Source organism: Taurulus bubalis, assembly GCF_910589615.1.
Source record: "Taurulus bubalis genome assembly, chromosome: 3".
Lineage (NCBI taxonomy): Eukaryota > Metazoa > Chordata > Actinopteri > Perciformes > Cottidae > Taurulus > Taurulus bubalis.
In genome coordinates this window covers 3,121,517-3,141,588 of record NC_136591.1, presented here as the reverse complement: position 1 = coordinate 3,141,588, position 20,072 = coordinate 3,121,517, and the positions used below count along the sequence as shown (strand labels likewise).

Sequence of the window (20,072 nt, the reverse complement as noted above, 5' to 3'; positions counted from 1 at the left end):
GTTCCCAGCAACCGGAGCTGGATGGATACTTGAAGACTCTGACCTCCTCTGATCGACCAAGGATAATCTAAATCTTATGTTAAAAACCACAATTTCTCTGTTCAGGCCTTTTTTTTCCCCACTGTATTTGAGTTTAGCAACACAATCTGGTGTTAGCGGGGTTCATTGTCGTGTCGTGCCCTGCTTATTTGAGGAACAGCTCGGCAATGGGTTTATTTGAAATACCGGCCAAGGAATGATGAGACAGGCCTGAGAACCAGCTACGTGAAGAATGTCAAAATAAATCCAGTCCAAGTCTCGATCGGTTCTTTTTTGCTCTTTCTGTCTGTCGGTTTCTCTGATATAATCTCGGATATTTTGTTGTCATAAATTGAGGTGTAGTTTCAGAGGGCAGGTATGTCACCAGCCCCAGTCTCTTTGCGCTCACCCACACAAATGGGAAGTGGTTTTGATCGTTAACAAACTGGACATGTGCACACTCGCGAAACAAGTATGAAATGTGGCTTAACATGAACTGTCAGTGGAAGGGAGGAGGCCTCTCACAAACGCAGCCAGGCACATCAGGCTCCAGCTCTGTGTGCTTAGCATTTGAAGGGTCCACACTGGATTGTTGTTCATGGATGATTGGAGGAGATGGACACAATGCTGTGGAAAACATTTCGCTGAAAATGATGACCTGCAAGTCTGGAACACATTGAGCAGATGTCGCTCTTAATTATTTCCACTTTAAAGCTAGAAATCCTTCCATTTTTTGAGTGGTATAGGGTTGGGAATGTACTATATTTTCCATACTGAAACAAACTGTCCAGCTGTCTGGTCAAATAACTTCACGACGACTTTGCAAGAAATTAAAAAAGGTCTGAAATGATCCCTCTTTCCTGGAAATCCCCCCCCCCATCTGTATATTTCCTTGAAAAAAAATGTCACCCTGCAGATGAAATGCTAACCAGATGTTAAGTGTCCATTGGCAGAGGGTGTCCTTTAACTCATAATGGCTCAATATCCCACAAGCAGTGCAGCTCACGCGTGTCTCAGCTGTGTTTGCTTTAAGCTCTCCCAGCGAAGGCAAAGCTATCTCTGCTGATTGTATAAGTCACTCGTTTCCGTAAGAGGATGGAAAAATGTCACGATCATGCTAGAAAAGCAACCATGACATTCCAGAGGGGAGATAAGGCTTTAACACTATATATTTGTGATTATCATACCTGTCTGTAATTTGTAGAAAATTGCTAATAATTAAAATATGTCTTGTGTTTACTTTTTGTAATTGGATCACATGCTCTCGGGAGATGAGGCAGACCTCTGCAAACTGTTGTGCTGGATCAACGTCAAATAAGGGAAAGTATAATATTTTGGTTACATAATAATAAAAACTCGGAATGACACAAAAAACAAAAGTATACAAATACTTTATGAATCTAACAAAGTGATACATCCATTTGGTGCAGGTTTAAGCCACAGGAAAGAACAATTTCAGAGCACCGTAAAAACACTGCTTTCCAATGTCACAGTCTAGTACTCTACGATTCATGTCTATAATTACTGTTCAGCTTCCGATTAAAAGACAAAATAAACACCAACAATGTGTCCTGTTTTCATCCATAAATCACCAAACACTATTGTGTACTTCCATTATATGTAGAGGTATTTATATGTCAATAACAAATGCAGTGTTTTTCCATTTTCTGGATAAAGTTTCCACTGTGAACAGCACTGAGCCAGCAGGCTGTCCTTGAATATATTTACCACGTTTGAATAGGGCGCCTCAGAAAGGTATTACGTATTTTTAACATCTATTATATGTCCTTGTATATCAATGCTAGACTGTGCAGGGATTTTAAATTAAATCTCAACAAAATGAAAGATACTGAAAAAAAAAGGTAAATATAATATGTATGTATGTTTGAGTTCTTTACAATTTTTTTCTTAAAATAATCTGTTCTTTTCCAGCCTCTCCCTCCAAATACAAAGGACTAAGTGAGAGATGAAGTCGGGCTCACATTTCAGTGACACTTGATATTCTCCAACAACTGGAACCGTAAAATCATCACAGCCGAAATTGTGAAAACAGCTGAACTTGGCCAGCAAAACTGAAGCAGATACAGAATACTGGATCGTTCTGTTAACTATCCAAACAGATCTGTCCACAAACACGTCAAGATCCAGCGGAACCTGCCCTGCTTTACTACCTCGAGCTGGTGTGTGGCTCACGTGTTCAGGCTCTGGCTCTCTTCAGGACTCGTCAGCTGGCAGACTGCTTGGTGGTCGGTTTGACCGGAGCACTTCTTCAGGTGGATGGGCACTTCTTCCTGGCCTCCGTTTCCAACTTTCTTAACCTTATCCTTGTCTTTGCGGTTCTGAGATGTTGCGCTGCTGCCCTTTGACGAGACCGTCTGGCCTCTGAACAGCTGTGCTCGCTGCTGACAAAGGCCCACCTTACTGAGGAGGATGAACACGTCCCCCCTGAAAGCTTTCGTGAAGATGGCGTAGAGGAACGGGTTGGCGCAGGAATTGAGCGGGTAGAAGAGCACCAATAAAATCTTGGAGTTGGAGACGGTGATGAGGGGCCGGTCCAGCGCGGCCGACATGGCGTAGAAGGAGATAGGCGCCATACACAAGAAGTCAGTAAAGATGAGGACAGCCATGCGCTTAGCGATGTTGGTATCCTTGGATCCAGAACGGTAGTGAGGGTTGTGCACTGCGCAGTAGATCTTAAAATAGCAAGCACAGATAACAAGGAAGGCCAGGATGTTGAGGACCAGCACTGACAAGATGTAGATCTGAGCCACAGTGGACTGGGTGTCCATCGGAAGACAGATGCTGACCTTCTGGTAACTGCTCACCCCAACCAGTGGGAGCAGGGCCAGTAGGAGGCAGAAGATCCAGCCGCCTAGCATCACGGCTGCCGCATGGTGCAGACGCAGCTTACGATCCAGCCGCATAGCAAAGGTGATAGCGTACCACCTCTCCAGAGTGATCACCGTCAAGGTGTAGACAGACAGCTCGCTTGCGAAGACTGTAAAAAACCCTGCAAGTCCACAGCCAGGGCCCGTCTGCCAGTCTATGGCGTGGTTGAAGTACTCGGCTCGTGTGTGGAGGTCTACAGAGGCGATAAGCAGCAGATAAATCCCCATGCACAGATCAGCGAAGGCCAGGTGACACATGAGGAAGCGGGAGACCGAGAGCTTGTAGTGGCTGGTGAGCAGCACCAGGAGCACCACCACATTCCCCAGAACGGCCAGCAGACTTACAAACCACACAGACACCCGCAAGAAGCCAAAACCCATTATGTCCTCACAAGGATTGAACTCATCAGGCACTGGTGCACATGCCACCTCCTCTCCCTCCTCACACACCACATAATCGTAACGACTGTTAAAGTCTTGGCTGGTGTCCTCCTGAGGGTTCTTGAGGGTCTCCCCAAAACCCACATCCTCATCTGGCTGGCCCCCAAAATAGGCGTGGTAGTGGAGGCTTCCATGGAAGTCACCTCTCCTCCAGTCTTGGGACTCTCTGTGGCTTCCGTCATTTGGATCCTGGTCTGGGATTGTTTCCTCCACAACGTCCCCTTGGAGGGAAGGGGTGCCGAGGGGCCCTACAGAACGCTTGTGATGCTGGTCGTAGAACGCAGTCAAGTTACAGATGAGGTACTCCAAGAAGCTGAAACACACATTCAGATTGAGTTCATAAAGAAATACTGTAGTCCTAACTTAGACAAAAATGCAGAGACCTGGTTTCAACCCTCACTCACACTAAGTGTCAAATCACATCATTTCGTTTATATATCCAGTGGAAGAAAAGTGGTTCCTGTTTTGAGAGTCATTATTAGTCCGGCTCAACCTTTTTCCTTCCTACAATAACAGCAATGAGTGACATTAACTATGGCAGGGCTGTAAGAAGTTATAGGTAAACACGTCAGAGAGTTGATTCACTCCCTGCCAAGATCCACACCGTATAAGTGCAGCTGCCTCACTCACTATGGTAGATAATCCAAATACACAAAAACACAAGAGCGTTCAATTGGACTCCATTCGTCTTTCAAACCCTACGGACACACTTTTTACGATGCCTCAACCCTAATTTTCTAATTCCTCTAAGCCCATTTGACGAATGTAAAATGAGAAGAATTGGTGGAATCTCACCCTCGTTGTTTTTTTAGGTTTTTGAAGCCGCAGCAGTGGCTGGGGTAGGTGAGGTTGGCGATGGCGAGGTGCTTGAAGGTTTTGATGGGTGGTAGTTTCTTGAGGGCCCAGGCATCGCGCGCCTTCAGCTCCCGGAGAGAATCAACACCTGTGGTCGGCAGGGAGGTGATCCCTGTTAGGGACACGTCTCTTTAAGACAGAAAGGGAATGGAATAATTGAAGAAGATGCAATTAGGTGCATAAACATAGGTTTTAGTTTTCGGCTTGGAGTGGTCATGAAAGGAAAGTGGAGGGGCCACCAGTCACCTCCAAAGCATGGGACCATTCTTGATTTTCTTCATACCCCCATCCTGTAAGTATGCCTGTAAATCAACACTACCGTAAATACAATACTTTCTTCTGCTACACAGTACCTTTCCAGAATCTGTAATAAACATACTATCAGCAAATCTACAGAGGAGCCAGACATGATAACACCAGAAATCTTATAGGTGGATTAAACCCTCCATCTGGTTCTTAGAGTGAGCTCCTCCGTCCTTCATCATCTTTAAACTATTACATGACTCTGCTGTCATGCCAAAGCCAGTTCAACCTCAACGGGACAGAGACATGCAGGGGATCGACAATCTCACTAACATCCTGTGCGATCTCATTATCAGGACATTCTGCTGTTCAGCACCGGACTCTCTCCCCTTTCCAGGGGCCAAGTAGAGGCCACATTTTCTTTTTGCTTTCTTTAGTTTCTGAACCAATTAAACCTTTAAGTCATTGTATCTGCTGATTCATTTAATAAAATAGAATAAACACAAGCCAAAGTATGTAATATTCACTAAGAGCCCAATTGTTCTTTTTTAGTCCCAGTTGCACTCCCCACTTCTCTGCCCTCTGCTCGTTTTTCCTCTCATGGGACGGATTGTGTAAGGCTGTTAAAAAAAAAGCAGTCTGATTTTGTCATTCCCAGATGTTTAACTCATGACCTCATGAAGGTGACCTCACTCAGGACATGTTCCTCAGTGGAACAGAGGGAGACCTGCACACAAGCCCCATTTAGCTAACCAGACACTTAATGGTTAGATCAGAGCCATAACAGCAACTAGATAGCCGTGGTAAAGGGTTCTGGCAATCAAACACTTTTAAAATGGAGACTCGGCTTTAAAAACCTTGAGAATGGCAAAAACAATGACAGTATCGGAGAAACGTCGGAAGTTTCTCCCTCCCACGCTTGCACACAATGCGTTTCAGATTTCCTGGTCAAAGACACAGCTGTGGGGGAATGATTTTTTACTCTTTGATGATATTCTATCCCTTTCGCAGACATGTCTCCCCCGGTCTGAACATAATGAACGAGGAAATTGTTCAAATCTATCTTGACGGTGTGAATAATGAAAGTACCAAACTAGGCCGATTATTTATTATTATATATGAGCTTTCAAAACGTGTTACTTTATGCATAGCAAAATGTTTAACATTAGCTTTTCTTAGCTAGTGGTCATACCAGACCAAGTAAGCTGTAGCGAGTGTATTGAACTGGGCGAGGGTATGTTTTATTCAGTTTATACATGTGTTTTCTTCGTTTGAAAGATACACACTCGCTAGCTGTTAAGTAGGCTAAGCACAGAAGTGTGTAACCAAAAGCACCCACCAAGAGACAATTGAACAAATCAATCTAAGGTGTCACTTCCCCCCAGGTCTGAGCCGAAGTCCACCATTTGTATAATTTTGAAAAAGAAAAGTCTCCTGCTTTCCTCCCTGTAGTCTCCTAGTCTCTCAGGGATATAGTGCTGCCGCTGGCCACCAGCCCGCCGTTAGCAAGAAAACGGGGTGAACTAAGCAAGGTAACGTTAGCTGGCTAGCTAGCCTGTCGATAAATGAGAACAATTAAACCATTTAATGTTGTATCTACATTGATATAACCAGATAATCTGACATTAACATTGATTCATCAGACTTTGTAGTGCTTAGATAATTCAGTTCGTAGAAAGGAGTAAACAGGCTTGTGCTTTGCTGTGATTGTAATGCTACACAGTGGTTACGGCAAAATTAAAATGATAGGCGCTGTGTGGAGAGGGGGTCTGATTCAAGGGTGTTAATATTCTTTTTTTCTATTGATGCGTTTCATCACAGTACAGACATATCATTTACTTTAGCTGTGTGGTTACGCTTTTAAATATGTATTCAGACTACAGATTAGGATTGTCAGTATTTTTACATGCTCATAATAATAATAATAATAATAATAAAAATAGGAAGATAAAAACTTCAGGTATACTTACAGAAGCATAGGGCCGCTGATGGTGCCCGCAAAAGCCTTTTCATCCATCTTGGTAAGATACTTATTCCTGTGAAGGTCTCTGGACAGGAAAGCACAAATTAAAGTTTATTAGTAGAAAAGCTATCCCTCTCATTTCAATCACACTGACAGAGGCGAGGCATGGTATAATATTTCCCCAAGCCTCATCACCGCACAGTTCTCTGTTTATTTTTTCTTATTTCGGGGGGTGAAACATGACAAAAAAGGGTCTCGCATACATTGTTGATTCAAATTAGACGGTGTGATGGTGTTCTCCTTAAACACACTGCACCCTCACTACACCATCACCCTGAATCCCTTAAATCTAATGAGGATAATAGACCTGTGAGGGGTGTGTTTGTCTTGGTCAGGCTGCGCTGGGATCAGTTCTCCCCTCTGAGCAGATCAGGCGCCAACACAAACGCCTGTGTGCAAAGACTCACAAGTCACGGACCAATGGCTTGATTCAACTTATAAGGACCTGGGATGTGTGTAGGTGTTGTGAGATTAATATGATTAATACCTCATATCCGGAATGTACAGGATTCAGGACCAGCGGGTGACAAGAAGAAAGAAGGGAAGCACTTACATTTCTCTGTGGCTGTAAACTGATTTCTCCAAGTCAGGGAGTGTGCTAGAGAGCGGGACTCTTAATGTAGACTTCCTGATTCACACTTTTTGAAACATATTTTCATGAGAATATATATTTACATGTGAACTTCAGCTTCCTATTCAAGAGCTGGGCTTAGGCCCTTTAGACTTTTAGAGTACCGGTACATATGAGAAGGCCTGTAGAGACGTGACCGTGATCCCGCTGCTTTTGTAGAGCAATTTCTGGTAAGAAATACACATGCCAGATGTGCCATGCCAGAAATGGTTTAATAATACAGAGCAACATAATTTTTCTTAGAAATGCAAGAACAAAAATCGACTGATTTTGGTGTCGCAGAGAACGATATTTTACCAGATCTTTATAGAAATGTGACTTGAGAGTTAATTTTCAGAAACAGTGAATCATAAGTTGAAACATAAGTGAATAAAAATAACCCTGCAACCTTATACACAAGTAACAATAGAATAACACTGCTCTGATTATTGTGTGGTAGAGTGTCCATTCGCGTGTCTAAAACTGCTGTACAAAATTAAAGGAAGAGTTTGATATTTTGGGAAATTTCCTTTTTCAGTTTTAGATCAGAAGATTAATACCACTCTCATCTCTGTATGCGTCATATGCCTGCAGCCGGTTAAATTAACTTTTATGTCAGCATAAAGACAGGAAACAGCTGAAATAGTCCTGCACATGAGCGCCAATAAAACTACAACTTATTGTCGTGAAACTTGGGTATGGGATAAATGAGATATCATGGGTTATTAATTCAGCTTTAGTGATGCAAGTGGATGTTGTTCCCTTTGGAGAGAGCAAGGTCTCCCCTGTTTCAAGTCTTTAAAGGAACATTGTGTAGCATTTAGATGGATCTATTGGCACAAATGGAATATAATATGAATAAGTGTTTTTTCTTTAGTGTATAAAGATGAAAATAAGAATTGTGTGTGTCCTTACAATGGGCCATTTATATCTACATGCAGACATGAGCGGTATCAATCTTCTCATCTAACTCTCTGCAAGAATAACGAATGCACACGTTCATATGAAACACCTACACTTGATCGAGCTTGGTCCCATTGAAGGCATGGTGTTGGATTTCTCTGAAGCCATTTCCATACAGCATCCTGAAACAAAAGCAGGAGTCAGTAATATCAAGATAATACCACTGATTAGAATTTGTATCTTCAGATTTAATAATTCACTGAGTGAAAAATATTTTCCATGTGTTGATGCCTCATTACTTTCTGCACAGTGAGATAAGTAAGACCTGCTTATTTCACATTCTGTGGCGAGGCCTGTGCAATTTTGCACTTTTTAGCCCAACATGTAGCATTCTGTTTGGTGGATTAAAATTGCAGTCCCTCTTCCGTCCTCGCTCCCAAACCTAACCGCATGCATGTGATTGCCTGTTGTGTTTTGAGTTTTTTTCCATCTCTGACCGATTCAAGGGAGTTCAGAGTGAGGACATGTTTTTGAAATGAGGACATTTTGCCCAAACAACACTTCTTCTCGTGGCTATTTTAGGGTTTAGATTGGTTTCAGGGATGAATGACACACTTACTGTGTACTTACTACAGTTTCTATCTAGTTTACCTTGTGTATTTTCTATACAAGTGTATGACACAAACATACATGTAATTGCATGAAATTAAACAGTTATTTCTCTGTACATGTACACATGTGCATATCTGCACGTGTCCATGCATGTGGTTGCTCCTGCACATGTCTTACACTGTCAGCACGTCGCTGGTGATGCCACGGAAGGAGTTGGCTGGAATCTCCGTGATGAAGGGATGATCAACAACCTCCCTGTAAAGGAAGACACCGAATGGAGAGGAAGTGAAGTGGTGTTAATAATGATATAAGAAATACCTTACGCTGGGAGGTGGCACAGTTGATTAATGTATTCTCAAGTATTATGTCTCAGCAGGAAAGTTAAATTAGATGGAGTTGAGAGGGTGATGGCAGAAGGGGAGGATGAGAGAATAGCTGCTCACTTGGTGCAGACATGCAGAGGCTTATATATGGAAAGGCAGATGCTTATTGACAACCAAGATGCACACGAGCAGAAAGCACAAGCTCACCTATAGGGCCCATCACACAGGGCCGCTGGAAATAATGGCTTTCAGAGCGCAGTGGCGGTGTTACTGTTCTGTGTGAAAGGCCCTCTATGTGACATTTTGTACACTAATAACACACAATCAACGTTATGGAGGGAAGTGCTCTTCTTAGTGGTGGCATTTCTCAAAATTGAGACCACATTTCCCATAATCTCAACAACATTGTGTTCCAAACAGTATTGTTGCTTCCTGCCCTTCCGTCTTACATGGAATACAACGAATGATAAAGTAAAGTACATGAAGTAGTAAAGAAGTATAAAATACAGTGGTTCATGATAGTTACAGTATTGGCTCTGAATTAATGTGCCAATGAATTGCTGACATTCAAATTCCACGTGTAGCAGTTTGAACTATAGTGCATTAGGTTTAAAAGTTAAGTTAAGTTATAACAACTTACAGTATGAAGTTCATGTCATTAGAGCGGATGCTGCTCAAGTCAGGGAAGAAAGAAAGGCCGGTATTGAAAATACCCCTGAACAGCAAGAGGAGAGAAACAGTCACACAACAGAGACTACACAAGGAGAAATGGTATTTTATAACAGCCTAATGCAAAAATGGTGACGAGCATTGCTATGACAAACATATTCCTTAAGATCTGAGTTTAGTTTCACAACATAATAAAATAGTAACGAGCCCAGTTCATTAACTGGCATGTTCATGCGTGACACCAAGTAGAGCAGTAGACCCAGGGCGCCTGAAAGGACTTTTAAGTCATCATGAGACGTTACAATTCTTCTAAAAACGTCAGTGTGCATCCACTTTTCTGAACTCGACTGTACCTCTGCATTAAACTCAAATGAAGCATGACTCACTCTTGCCCGTACTGGTACACAATGCTATGAATAGATCACAATGTCAAAATGATTGCCAGATGTAAGTATTTTAAATATACACCCCACGTCTTTTTGGATTACCATTAGGTTGTCAATGTGAGGGAATCAATGAGTTGCAGTGAAAAATACTCACAAGTATTTGAGGTTTGGGAGATTTTTAAAGGCTTCCGGGTGGATGTAGCTCAGACGTTTTGCATTGCGTATCTCTCTGAAAGACCAGACAAGAAACAAGTGTCCTGAAAATGCTCTTACACATAAAAACTAAGTCATTCAGAGCCTAAAAATGACAGAAGTGTGTGCCACTAAGACATTATGGTGACACACATTCAGAAACACACACTTATAACTTGTTGACAGAACAGACGAGGTGCATGCCAGTGTGCCAGAGAGGGGAAAGTCGGTGAAGACAGCCAGGGCCAGAAGTAGAGTCCAATTAGTGTTTCATTAGTGTGTTTACTCTGTCCGCCCTGGGCTGGACCCAACACCTCTCTCTGGCGTGTGAAGCCTGGCTCTCCTTCACACACAGACGGGGTCAGGTCAATGGAAGTCACTGAGTGGGAGAGCTTGATCTTCCCAGATACACTGAAATATCTGAGGGCACTTGAGGGCACTCTTGAATCCATCTAAAGAGTAGAATCAGGTTCATGTTGCCAATGTAAAATGGTCCCACCATCACATACCGTGACAAAATAACCTGCACAAAAACACACACAAGAAAAAAATAATCTCATATCTCGACGATACGATCATCCTTATGACTGAATCATTCACTTTAAGTTAATGTTTTTCACACATTGTCACTGAATGTATCCTCTTTCTATATAAAGAGCCTCTTTTTTTGTCATCATTTCTACATGATGTCGATGTGGTCACGTTCAAGCAGCATTCATTGGTTATTTGGCCCATGTGACACATTAGCATTAGCTAACTGTTGATGTAGTCATCCAGCAGACATGGGGTAACACTAGCATTTATTTGGAGTTGTGTTTCTGGATACCAAGTCCAAGCTTCTCGATCATTTTATCCTTTTTTTTTGGTCTCTGCTAACTCACGAGGAAGAGCTGGCTCTTTAGCTGCTAAACGCTAAGTTGCTAACTTTCCTAACGCGCCGTCTGCTGTAGGACAGGTAGCATCCCGTGTGTTTATCAGAGTTTTTTTGCAGACACCTCCTGCTTCTGGAAGTGAGGGTTATAAGAACGGTGACATTAAGTTACCGGCCGTAAAACCAAAACAATCTGCTCAAGAAACTATTAGGTTCCAACGAGCGGAGGGAAACTGCTGAGTCGGCTAATGATTTGTTTTCCATTTACATTGACGCGTATTAATTGGATCAATGCAGCTTTAACTACCCACTTTATTTCCTGGAGATGACCCAAACAAACATGCTGATGTTGCTGCTGGCAAGATAAAATACCTACTTTCCTTTCTGCCCGTTCTTTTAAGCACAAATGACCAAAAATGTTGAAGCTTTCATGAACGTGTTTACGCATAGGTTGATCACACTCACATCCCTCGCCAAAATTGAGATTCATCTATTTATTTATTCCTCCTTCCCAGTAAAAAGCCAGAATGCGTGACAGTGGTGGTTTCTCTCAGTGGTGGCATGATACAAACTTCACCAGCCTCCTCTGAATTCTCCACTCCGACTGCAGCCTTAGATCCACAGCTGCTGTCGGCCTGGAGCAGCCAACAGGAAGCGGAGCATTAATTTGTGTCTGACCCTGAAGGAAACCTGAGAGAGATGCCATTATCTGATGTATTGCACTACACCACACCAATCAGTGGCAAATAGGCCCCGGAGATCCAGAATACAGCCGCAGAACACGGATTCAACCCTCAGCTCGCAGTTTGAATTATTGTTTCTGTCTGTGTTTTGATGTCTGGAATGTCTAATAAGGAAAGACCAAAAGGAAGGGTAATTAAGATAGAAAAGGACAGCCTTTTGATAAACCAAGTCATGTCCAATGAATCTCTGTAGCTGTTAATCATACTGTCTCAAACGTCTTCATGCACATATACAGTAATTGAAGAGTGGAAAGACACAAACTGCTGTAACTTGGAACTAATCATTCACATAGGCAGGACGTCTTGGAGTAATATATGAAGTGCTAGGAGGTGTTCTGCTGGAGAGTGTGTGGTCCACCCTGAAACCAAGCCATCAATCTCTATCCCATAATTGAGAATAGAGTGCACTGCAAGTCTTTTCCCCCTGAGCTGCTTCAACAAGAGCCCAAAGAAGGCAAGGAGAGGACCCGGATACTGGTTCCTTACATGCTTATTCTGACTGTCTGCTACGACCAGGATCAGTAATAATAGATCAGATAATAAGATATGACACCAAATTGAATTGTTTCGCATATAATTTGCATGCAGTGATCTCCACAACTGGGTATTATTTTGTGGGAGTGAGGCAACACTGCTCTGATGAAGAGCTTTCAGGGGTGTGCAGAGAGGAATAAGCTTCTAATGCATTTCTTCCTTGCTTCCATTTGCTGCCGGCAAGGTTCAGAATGAAGCATTGTTCTCTCCAGAGAGCAAATGCAGCAGCTTCATCAATACAGATCAATAACGAACGTGGCATTTTCCTTTAGTTACTCACATATGGGTGACTTTCTTCAGGCTGTAGAAGGAGTGCCTCTCCAGCCTCTGCAGCATCACATCCACTGATATATATCTAAAAGAAACACACACAGCTTAAACCAAATCTGAAGTACAAATTGCCTTTGTATTATCAAAATAATGGTGTTTTCTAACCATGTGCTTAACTTGTAAGAATGAAGGTACTGTACCAGCCTGCAGGCAAAATGCGAGACGTGCTTTTAGAAAAGAGTTAGTGTGTGGCTCCCAAAATTATCCTAAAGCCTGCAACTCTTTCCGGAATTTATCAACCCGCCGTGCCTAAAGCCTCCAAAGTCACGGGTAATTTTACAGGTATGCGCCCCACATATACATTACCCAGTCATCAGTCACTCGGCTACCATTTGTTATTCCTTGGTAACAAGATTGCTCTTTAAATAAACCATGAATTTAGCACTTGATCGTCCTTAGGAATGACTAGATGAAAACGTAGGTTCTGTTTACTTATTTTACTTATAATCTGACTAAATCTCACTGACATTTGGTTGGTTTTCTCCCATGCAGTCATTTTATCTGGATAGAGAGCAAACGTATCATCCACCTCTGTCTTCCTCCATGCATGACTTGGACCCAAATGCCAGACTTAGCGGCTGGGAATCAAGTGTGTATTTTTACCTCTACACATCTCTACTGGGAATCTGAAATCACCACACACCCAAAACGCTCCGCTGGAATACCGAGTCAATGCCCAAACCCCTGTGCGGTTGAAAGAGCAACATTCCTATTGAAGGAACGCATTAGCGCTTCCAGCTGTGATTAGGAGACAGCAGTGATACTAACCAGAGAGACATCATCTGCTTGGGTGGGAGACAGAGAGGGAAAGGGTGGGCAGTTTGGCTCTTTTTAAGCAGAGCAGTTGAACGGCAACAGGTGCAAGAGAACGACTATAAAGGGGTTGTGTTTGAATAGAAGTTCAGTAAAAAGTGGAGAGCCTTGAATGAATAATCCCACTGAAGAAATTGCTACTCACATCCTGGAGATGTTGACCATGTTGGCAAAGGCGTCTGTTGGCACGGATGAAAGACGGGTCTCGAAAAGCCATCTGCTTGGAAAGTAAAGATGGATATTTTAGTCGTCACAAACACACTTTACTCTCAGTGTCTTCTGGAGGCTGTGAGCGAGGCGTTCTTTGACATTGGCTAGATATCTTGGCAAAAACACTTCCTTGCAGAGTTAGACGAGAAGACCACTCTAATGTGGGCTAAATATGTAGCGTTAGCTAACTGGAGCCCGCAACGGTTAGCTTAGCTGAACTGGAAACAGCTAGTTTGTCCAAAGGTAACTCAATTTGCTCACCAGTACCACAATTACAATGTGTTTTTATCTGTTAAAAGTGTGATATGGTGGCTAATAGCTTGCCTGGCAGTTGCTCTTGGTCAAGAAATAGTTATGCCTTCTCATAAATGACAACCTGTTGTTTTTTCACTTACAATACTAAATAAAGTAGATACTATATACAGGTGCATTTTGTTTGTGTTGTACACAGCAAGGCAAGCTTTTTTCTCCCATTTCAAGTGTTATCTGTCATTTCAAATCAATCATTTTTATATTTACAATTGTCCAATAACTCTGGACCGTCACGGTGGTGGGACAGAGGAAACACAACAGGAGGCACGTTTAAGGTAAAAATCAAAAAGGTCCTTTACTTGTCAAAGTAAACACACGAGGGAAACAGATACTTCAAAGGATTGACATACGAGGATACAAAGACAATCTGGCAAGGGGAAACAGGGGAGTATATATAAGAGAGGGGAAACTCAGGTGTAGGGCATGAACAATCATCGGAAACACATGGCAGTGGCTGAGGGCAGGTGAAGGGAATCAAACAATCAGGACACACACACACACACACACACAAAACCAACAGGTGTTACATAGACAAGAGGAGATCCAAAGGTAAGGGAGGATAACAGACTCCCCTTTAGGAACATGGGGAAACAACTGGACCTGAGCTGGCAGCCAAATCCAACAATGTCTGGGTCTGTTTAGAACAATGTTTCAGAAAAGATTAGGACCTCAGTGTGGAAACTCAGAGTGAAACAGACCGTCACGTTGTTACCCAGGCCATGTGAGGAGAATGAACATATTGACAACCTCATCTACATTCTTATATTTGATCCACACGTCAAAACGTTTTGCTTTTTACAAAATATATATTTCAAAAAGAGACATAGTTTGACATTTTAGGAATAACACTTTTTCAATTCTTGTTTAGAATCAGATGGGGAGATAAATGCCAATACCCTCTAAAGCTATAGCCAAGAGATGGTTAGCTTAGCTTAGCATGAGGGCTAAAAGCAGAGGAAAACAACTAGCCTGGCTCTGACCAAAGATTACAAAATACCCTCCTCTACTTTGAGTTGTGTTCATGCTCATTAAGCTCACCGGGTGCTGCCTCTAGATTTACAGTGAACATACAGAAATCTTCTCACCTGACTCTTTGACTCGCAAATAAGATTATCTCCCAGAAACTTTACAAGCAGCCTATATATTGTTGGCTCTTTTACCGAGCTTGTCAACGCGTGTTATTTCTTTCCTGTGGTCTTGCAACAGATGTTGTTGTGGTGGTTTTGGGAATCAAAACGTAGTAATAGAGGAAAGAGATAAGGATGGTAGCCACATGTGTTGATGTCATGTTGTTTCTGCAGAGCCAGCCTGAAGGAGGATGCACATTTAGAGTCTTCCACTGCATCCTGTCTCAACTGGAAACAGTGTGTGCATCCATTTGGAAACAGGTAGAACAAGTGACTCAGCCAAAGCCGGCATCTTCACGCCCCTTTGGGAACAATAGGCTAATTCAGAGGCTGAGATCTGGCCTTTGGGTCTGAATCAGACTCCCATGGGTGGGGGGGTCAGTAGACATGGGAGCACAGCACCCTGCACGCGCTCTGACACACTCAAACAAACAGCGGGACACAGAGCAGACCCTGATACCAAACACTCCTGTCGGAACCGCAGCGTCTCACCACCGCGCTCAAACCCAAATAACCAGCATGCATTTTCTCCCAAGGAGAAGACCAATGAGCCCATCTGGGAGGCTGGAGGGGAACATTATCCCCCCAATTTGTCATTTTGGATAGAACCTCGAGAAAACAAACAGTATGGGAATTGAGTTTGAAGTGGGGAGAAGCTATAGAATTCATAATCTTGCCAGTGTTGGATTGACATGGTCTCATTCTGATGTGGAGAGGCTCAGTTACTCAGCTGCTCTTCAACCTGCAGTGGGATTCAGTGTCAACTCTTCTCAAAAAGAACATTCTCAAAAATAAGTAACCCGTATTGTCTTCTCAATGAGAACGCTTGGAGATGCAGCTCAGAGATACCGCTTTACTTCCCTGTACTATCCGGTGTGTGCAGAAGCAAGACAGAGAAAGTTGTTCGGACAGGTGCTGGAGAGAATACCGTTTAACTGAGTTTATTCTGGGTTTTATGAAATAAAAAATGTGTCCGAAAAAAAAGAAAAAGTTGTTCGAACAGGTGGTGGTGGAGAGCGATTACCTTTTCAATTATTTTATTCTAGGTTTTTTGAAATATTCAATGTGTCATCTCATAATTCCATGAGGTAATTACTGCAGAAGAAACAATTTCCATTGGTACAAATGAATAGCTGGGGAGCTGTCAGTATTTCCAGTAATCTCAGCTCATAATGATCAACAATTAATCCCAGTGCTCATCTGTTACCATTCACGGCGTTTTCAGTTATTAGATGAAAGGTCAAGAGGCATCGAGTTATCGCACGTTTTGAACTCCAATCCAGAAATTCTGAGGTTTTTGAAAGGCTTGAAACCGCTGCGTTTTTCCCCTCTTTTCCCTTGAAGTTTTTTTCTTCCTCTTAATTATTCTCAAATGGTGCTCCCCGTTGTTTGAGAAATGTGCTGCAAAAGGTAAATATTGTATTTGAATGCATCGTCCAGACGCAGTCAGGAGTCACGCTACGCTCTGTGCTTTCCTCTCCGCCTCTCTGCCTCCCAGTGACACGCGGAGTAACCTCACACACACTCAGGACTCGGATCTCTAAGCGTCCACACACACACACACACACACACACACACACAGACGTCTGCTTTGCATTCAGGAACATACTCCTATATTAACTTTTTGGCAGAGAGTTAAATGAGAAGATTGATGCCAAGGAGAGGGGTTGCGATCTATTTGAACTATTTGATCCAAAGACAAGATTTAAAGACAAGAATTTTGACCCCGGCAAAACAAAGTCAAGTAAGTATCTCAGCAGTTCGTGGCTAAAATCTTCAACAAACTCCCTCACGCCTCATCTGCTAGAACATCCCACGTCTATTTGGGGTGTATTTTTCTCACCATGCTTTCATGTCATTTTTCATGCTTTCATGTCCCGGTCCTCCTGGAGGGCTCTGGGTAAACTTTGGGCAGGAATGCGAGGAAACCGTGGCGGACATCGGGGCACGAGCTCAAGTGAATTGGGGCAGTGATCGGGAGATAATGCCATGTGATGGGTGCTGTTGGAGGCGATGCACAGTGGTGTGTTTGGCATTGAAGGATGGAGGGATGTTCATTAGTGAGCCCTAGATCACATAGGAACAGTACAACTATCATAGTTATTTTCACAATAACGTCAGTCAAGGTTCGGCTAATACAATGTAGCAGTACCGTCTGATTTATCACTAAAGAATGCAGATTTCAATGGAAATACTCTCCAGTTCTGTGTTTCCACACATGGCTCTGAGCGGCACGTGTTTCCATCACTCAAGGCCATGGCGGACTGGCCGCTCTCCGTTGCATCACTTCTGCCCTCTTAAGCAATTTAGGAAGCGTAAAAGCCCCGCTACATTTTTCAGAGGTGACCCTGACGTAATCCATCATGCTGGCTCCCAGGATTCTTGACAGAGTCTTTGAGGTCTCAGATAACAAGACGACAGATTGCACACAGATCAGCCGTTGCGAATATTTAATATATATATATATATATATATATATATATATATATATATATATATATATATCATATTAATTTCCGTTGGTTTAATTACCATCTGCTTATAAGACACACAGCCTCCTCTCCACTGTAATGCTGACAAGGATTTTAGTTTTGGGATTGATCCTCTTTGTAGTACACGAGTGAACGGAGATGTAAAACCTGGGATAAAACTTCTCTTTTCTTTAATTTTTTCTCCCTTTTACACTTGACATCATACATATTTATGAGTGTAATAAGCAGCTTGACGATGCCATAATGTGCTCTCAGAAACTGTGACGGGGTTCCCAATTTTCTGACATTTTAAAATGTATGGATTTATTTGAAAAAAAGGGTTAGCAGTACTATTATTATACTATCCGAATATATGTTTTACTCTATACAGTATATACTGTAGTCTGATAGCTGGCAAATAAGATGAGACATTATCTAAATAGTGTGTGTCAACGTTAGCTTGGCTGCTAGCAGTATACTGAGAAACAATAGGCGATAAACAAACATCAGTTGGAGCTCCATGAATAAATGTGAGCAGGTGTGTTGGTTGTTTTGCAAAAATATCCTAAAACACAAAGAAATGGGAAGTAGTGAGCATTACGCTTTTTAAAGGTCTCTTTCCTCTAAAGGGCCCTGGATGTTCAGTCTTCTGTGAAATCTTCTGAAGTGGACATTCTGGGTTGTCTGACACCGTCTCTCCCTCCATCCTCAAATATCCATAATTGTAAGATTTAGGGACAATTGAAAATGTGATGATATTAGATATTGTACTGTAAACTGTAATGATAATTAAAGAGGCCAATGAAAAAACAAAAACCGCAATTAACCATCCACAAATAAATATAAAATCAACCATATACCTGGGAAATTCAGGTTGTTGTTTTTCATTTATTATGGTTGTTCTAATGGTGGAAAAATCGTTTCTTCTTTTCTTTCTATTAAATATGGTTCAACTTAAATAACAACTACAGCCAATTATAAATCATTCCAAACTTTAGTATTCCTTTAATATATTTGAGATTGGCTACATTGAAATCCAGAATCAACTGCACAAAGCGTGTTAGTCATACACACTGAATATAACACCATAAAATGGAATAACTACTTAACATCACAGACAGCCGCAACGTCCCACTGGGGCACTTTGAAGGAATATTCAAGACGTTATAATGGTTTCTCCTCGGGCTGAGAGAGCACTTCACAGGCAGAAGGCATGAAACAAAGCCCGCAGCATCGCTTTCGCAGATGCCTGCTGTCCGCCTACTTACAGCGTCTCCGTGCTGCCAGGGAACCTGGGGAGAGCAGCGATGTCAAAGCAGGAGATGGTGCGCGTCTTCCACTCGGAGCACTCGCAGACAGCAGGGCAGGACTCAGCCTCCGACCCGGCGCTGGCAGCGAGGCTGAGGAGCGCGAGCAACGCGCATGGTATCACCTGCATGCCGGAGGGATGCGCTGCAGCTTCTGCAAAGAAATGTCCCCAGACTGACGTGTGTCTTTTCTCCACAGTCCCCTTGATGTCCACAACCACACGTGTGTGTGTGTGAGGTCAAGTCACCCGGTGTAGTGATGCTTGTTTTGGGGGTGTAATCCTCAGGGAGGGACCGGGGAGCAGTGCGCTCTTTACGGGGCCACGCAGTGTGTGAGGCTGCAGCTGGACGGACCGCTGCAGGGCTGCTGGTTTGGAGGTGGTCTCCAACTGGAGGGAGGTGGACTTCTGAGGCTGTGTGAGAGGAGAGCTTTTTATTTTGTCCCTAGTATGGTAACTATGGAAGCCCGTTTCCGCACTGTGATAAAACAATTAAGACCCTGTAAGTCATAATTATGAGATAGTTAAGTCATAATTATGAGATAGTATCTCATAATTATGACTTAACTATCTCATCATTTCGACTTAGTATCTCATAATTATGAGATACTATCTCATCATTTTGACTTACTATCTCATCATTATGAAATGCTAAGTCCATATTATGAGATACTAACCCATAATTTCGATTTGCTATGTCATAATTATGACTTAATTATCTCACAATTTTGATTCAGTATCTCATAATTATGAGATACTATCTCATAAGTTCAACTTACTATCTCATAATTATGAGATGCTATGTCATAATTATGAGATAATGAAGTCATAATGATGAGATACTATCTCATCATTTTGACTTACTATCTCATAATTATGACTTAACTATCTCATAATTTCAACTTAGTATTAAGTAAGTCATAATGATGAGATACAATCTCATCATTATGACTTAGTATCTCATAATTATGAGATGTTAAATCATAATTATGAGATGTTAAATCATAATTATGAGATGTTAAGTCATAATTATGAGATGTTAAATCATAATTATGAGATGTTAAATCATAATTATGAGATGTTAAGTCATAATTATGAGATGTTAAATCATAATTATGAGATGTTAAGTCATAATTATGAGATGTTAAGTCATAATTACGGGCTTCCATAGCATTCAGTTCTACACAGTGAA

The 20,072-nt window shown here is 42.2% G+C and overlaps 1 protein-coding gene across 1 annotated transcript; it reads right to left on the bottom strand.

Moving 5' to 3' along the window:
• Positions 1-2,207: 2,207 nt before the first annotated feature.
• tshr (thyroid stimulating hormone receptor) lies at positions 2,208-19,012 on the bottom strand (the record flags this gene model as incomplete). Its single annotated transcript, XM_079216272.1, has 10 exons — positions 2,208-3,660; positions 4,143-4,331; positions 6,416-6,493; positions 8,095-8,163; positions 8,771-8,848; positions 9,557-9,631; positions 10,126-10,200; positions 12,592-12,666; positions 13,600-13,671; positions 18,843-19,012. The coding sequence occupies 10 exons, from the start codon at positions 19,010-19,012 to the stop codon at positions 2,208-2,210; spliced, it is 2,334 nt and encodes a 777-aa protein (XP_079072398.1).
• Between the last annotated feature and the right edge of the window lie 1,060 nt (positions 19,013-20,072).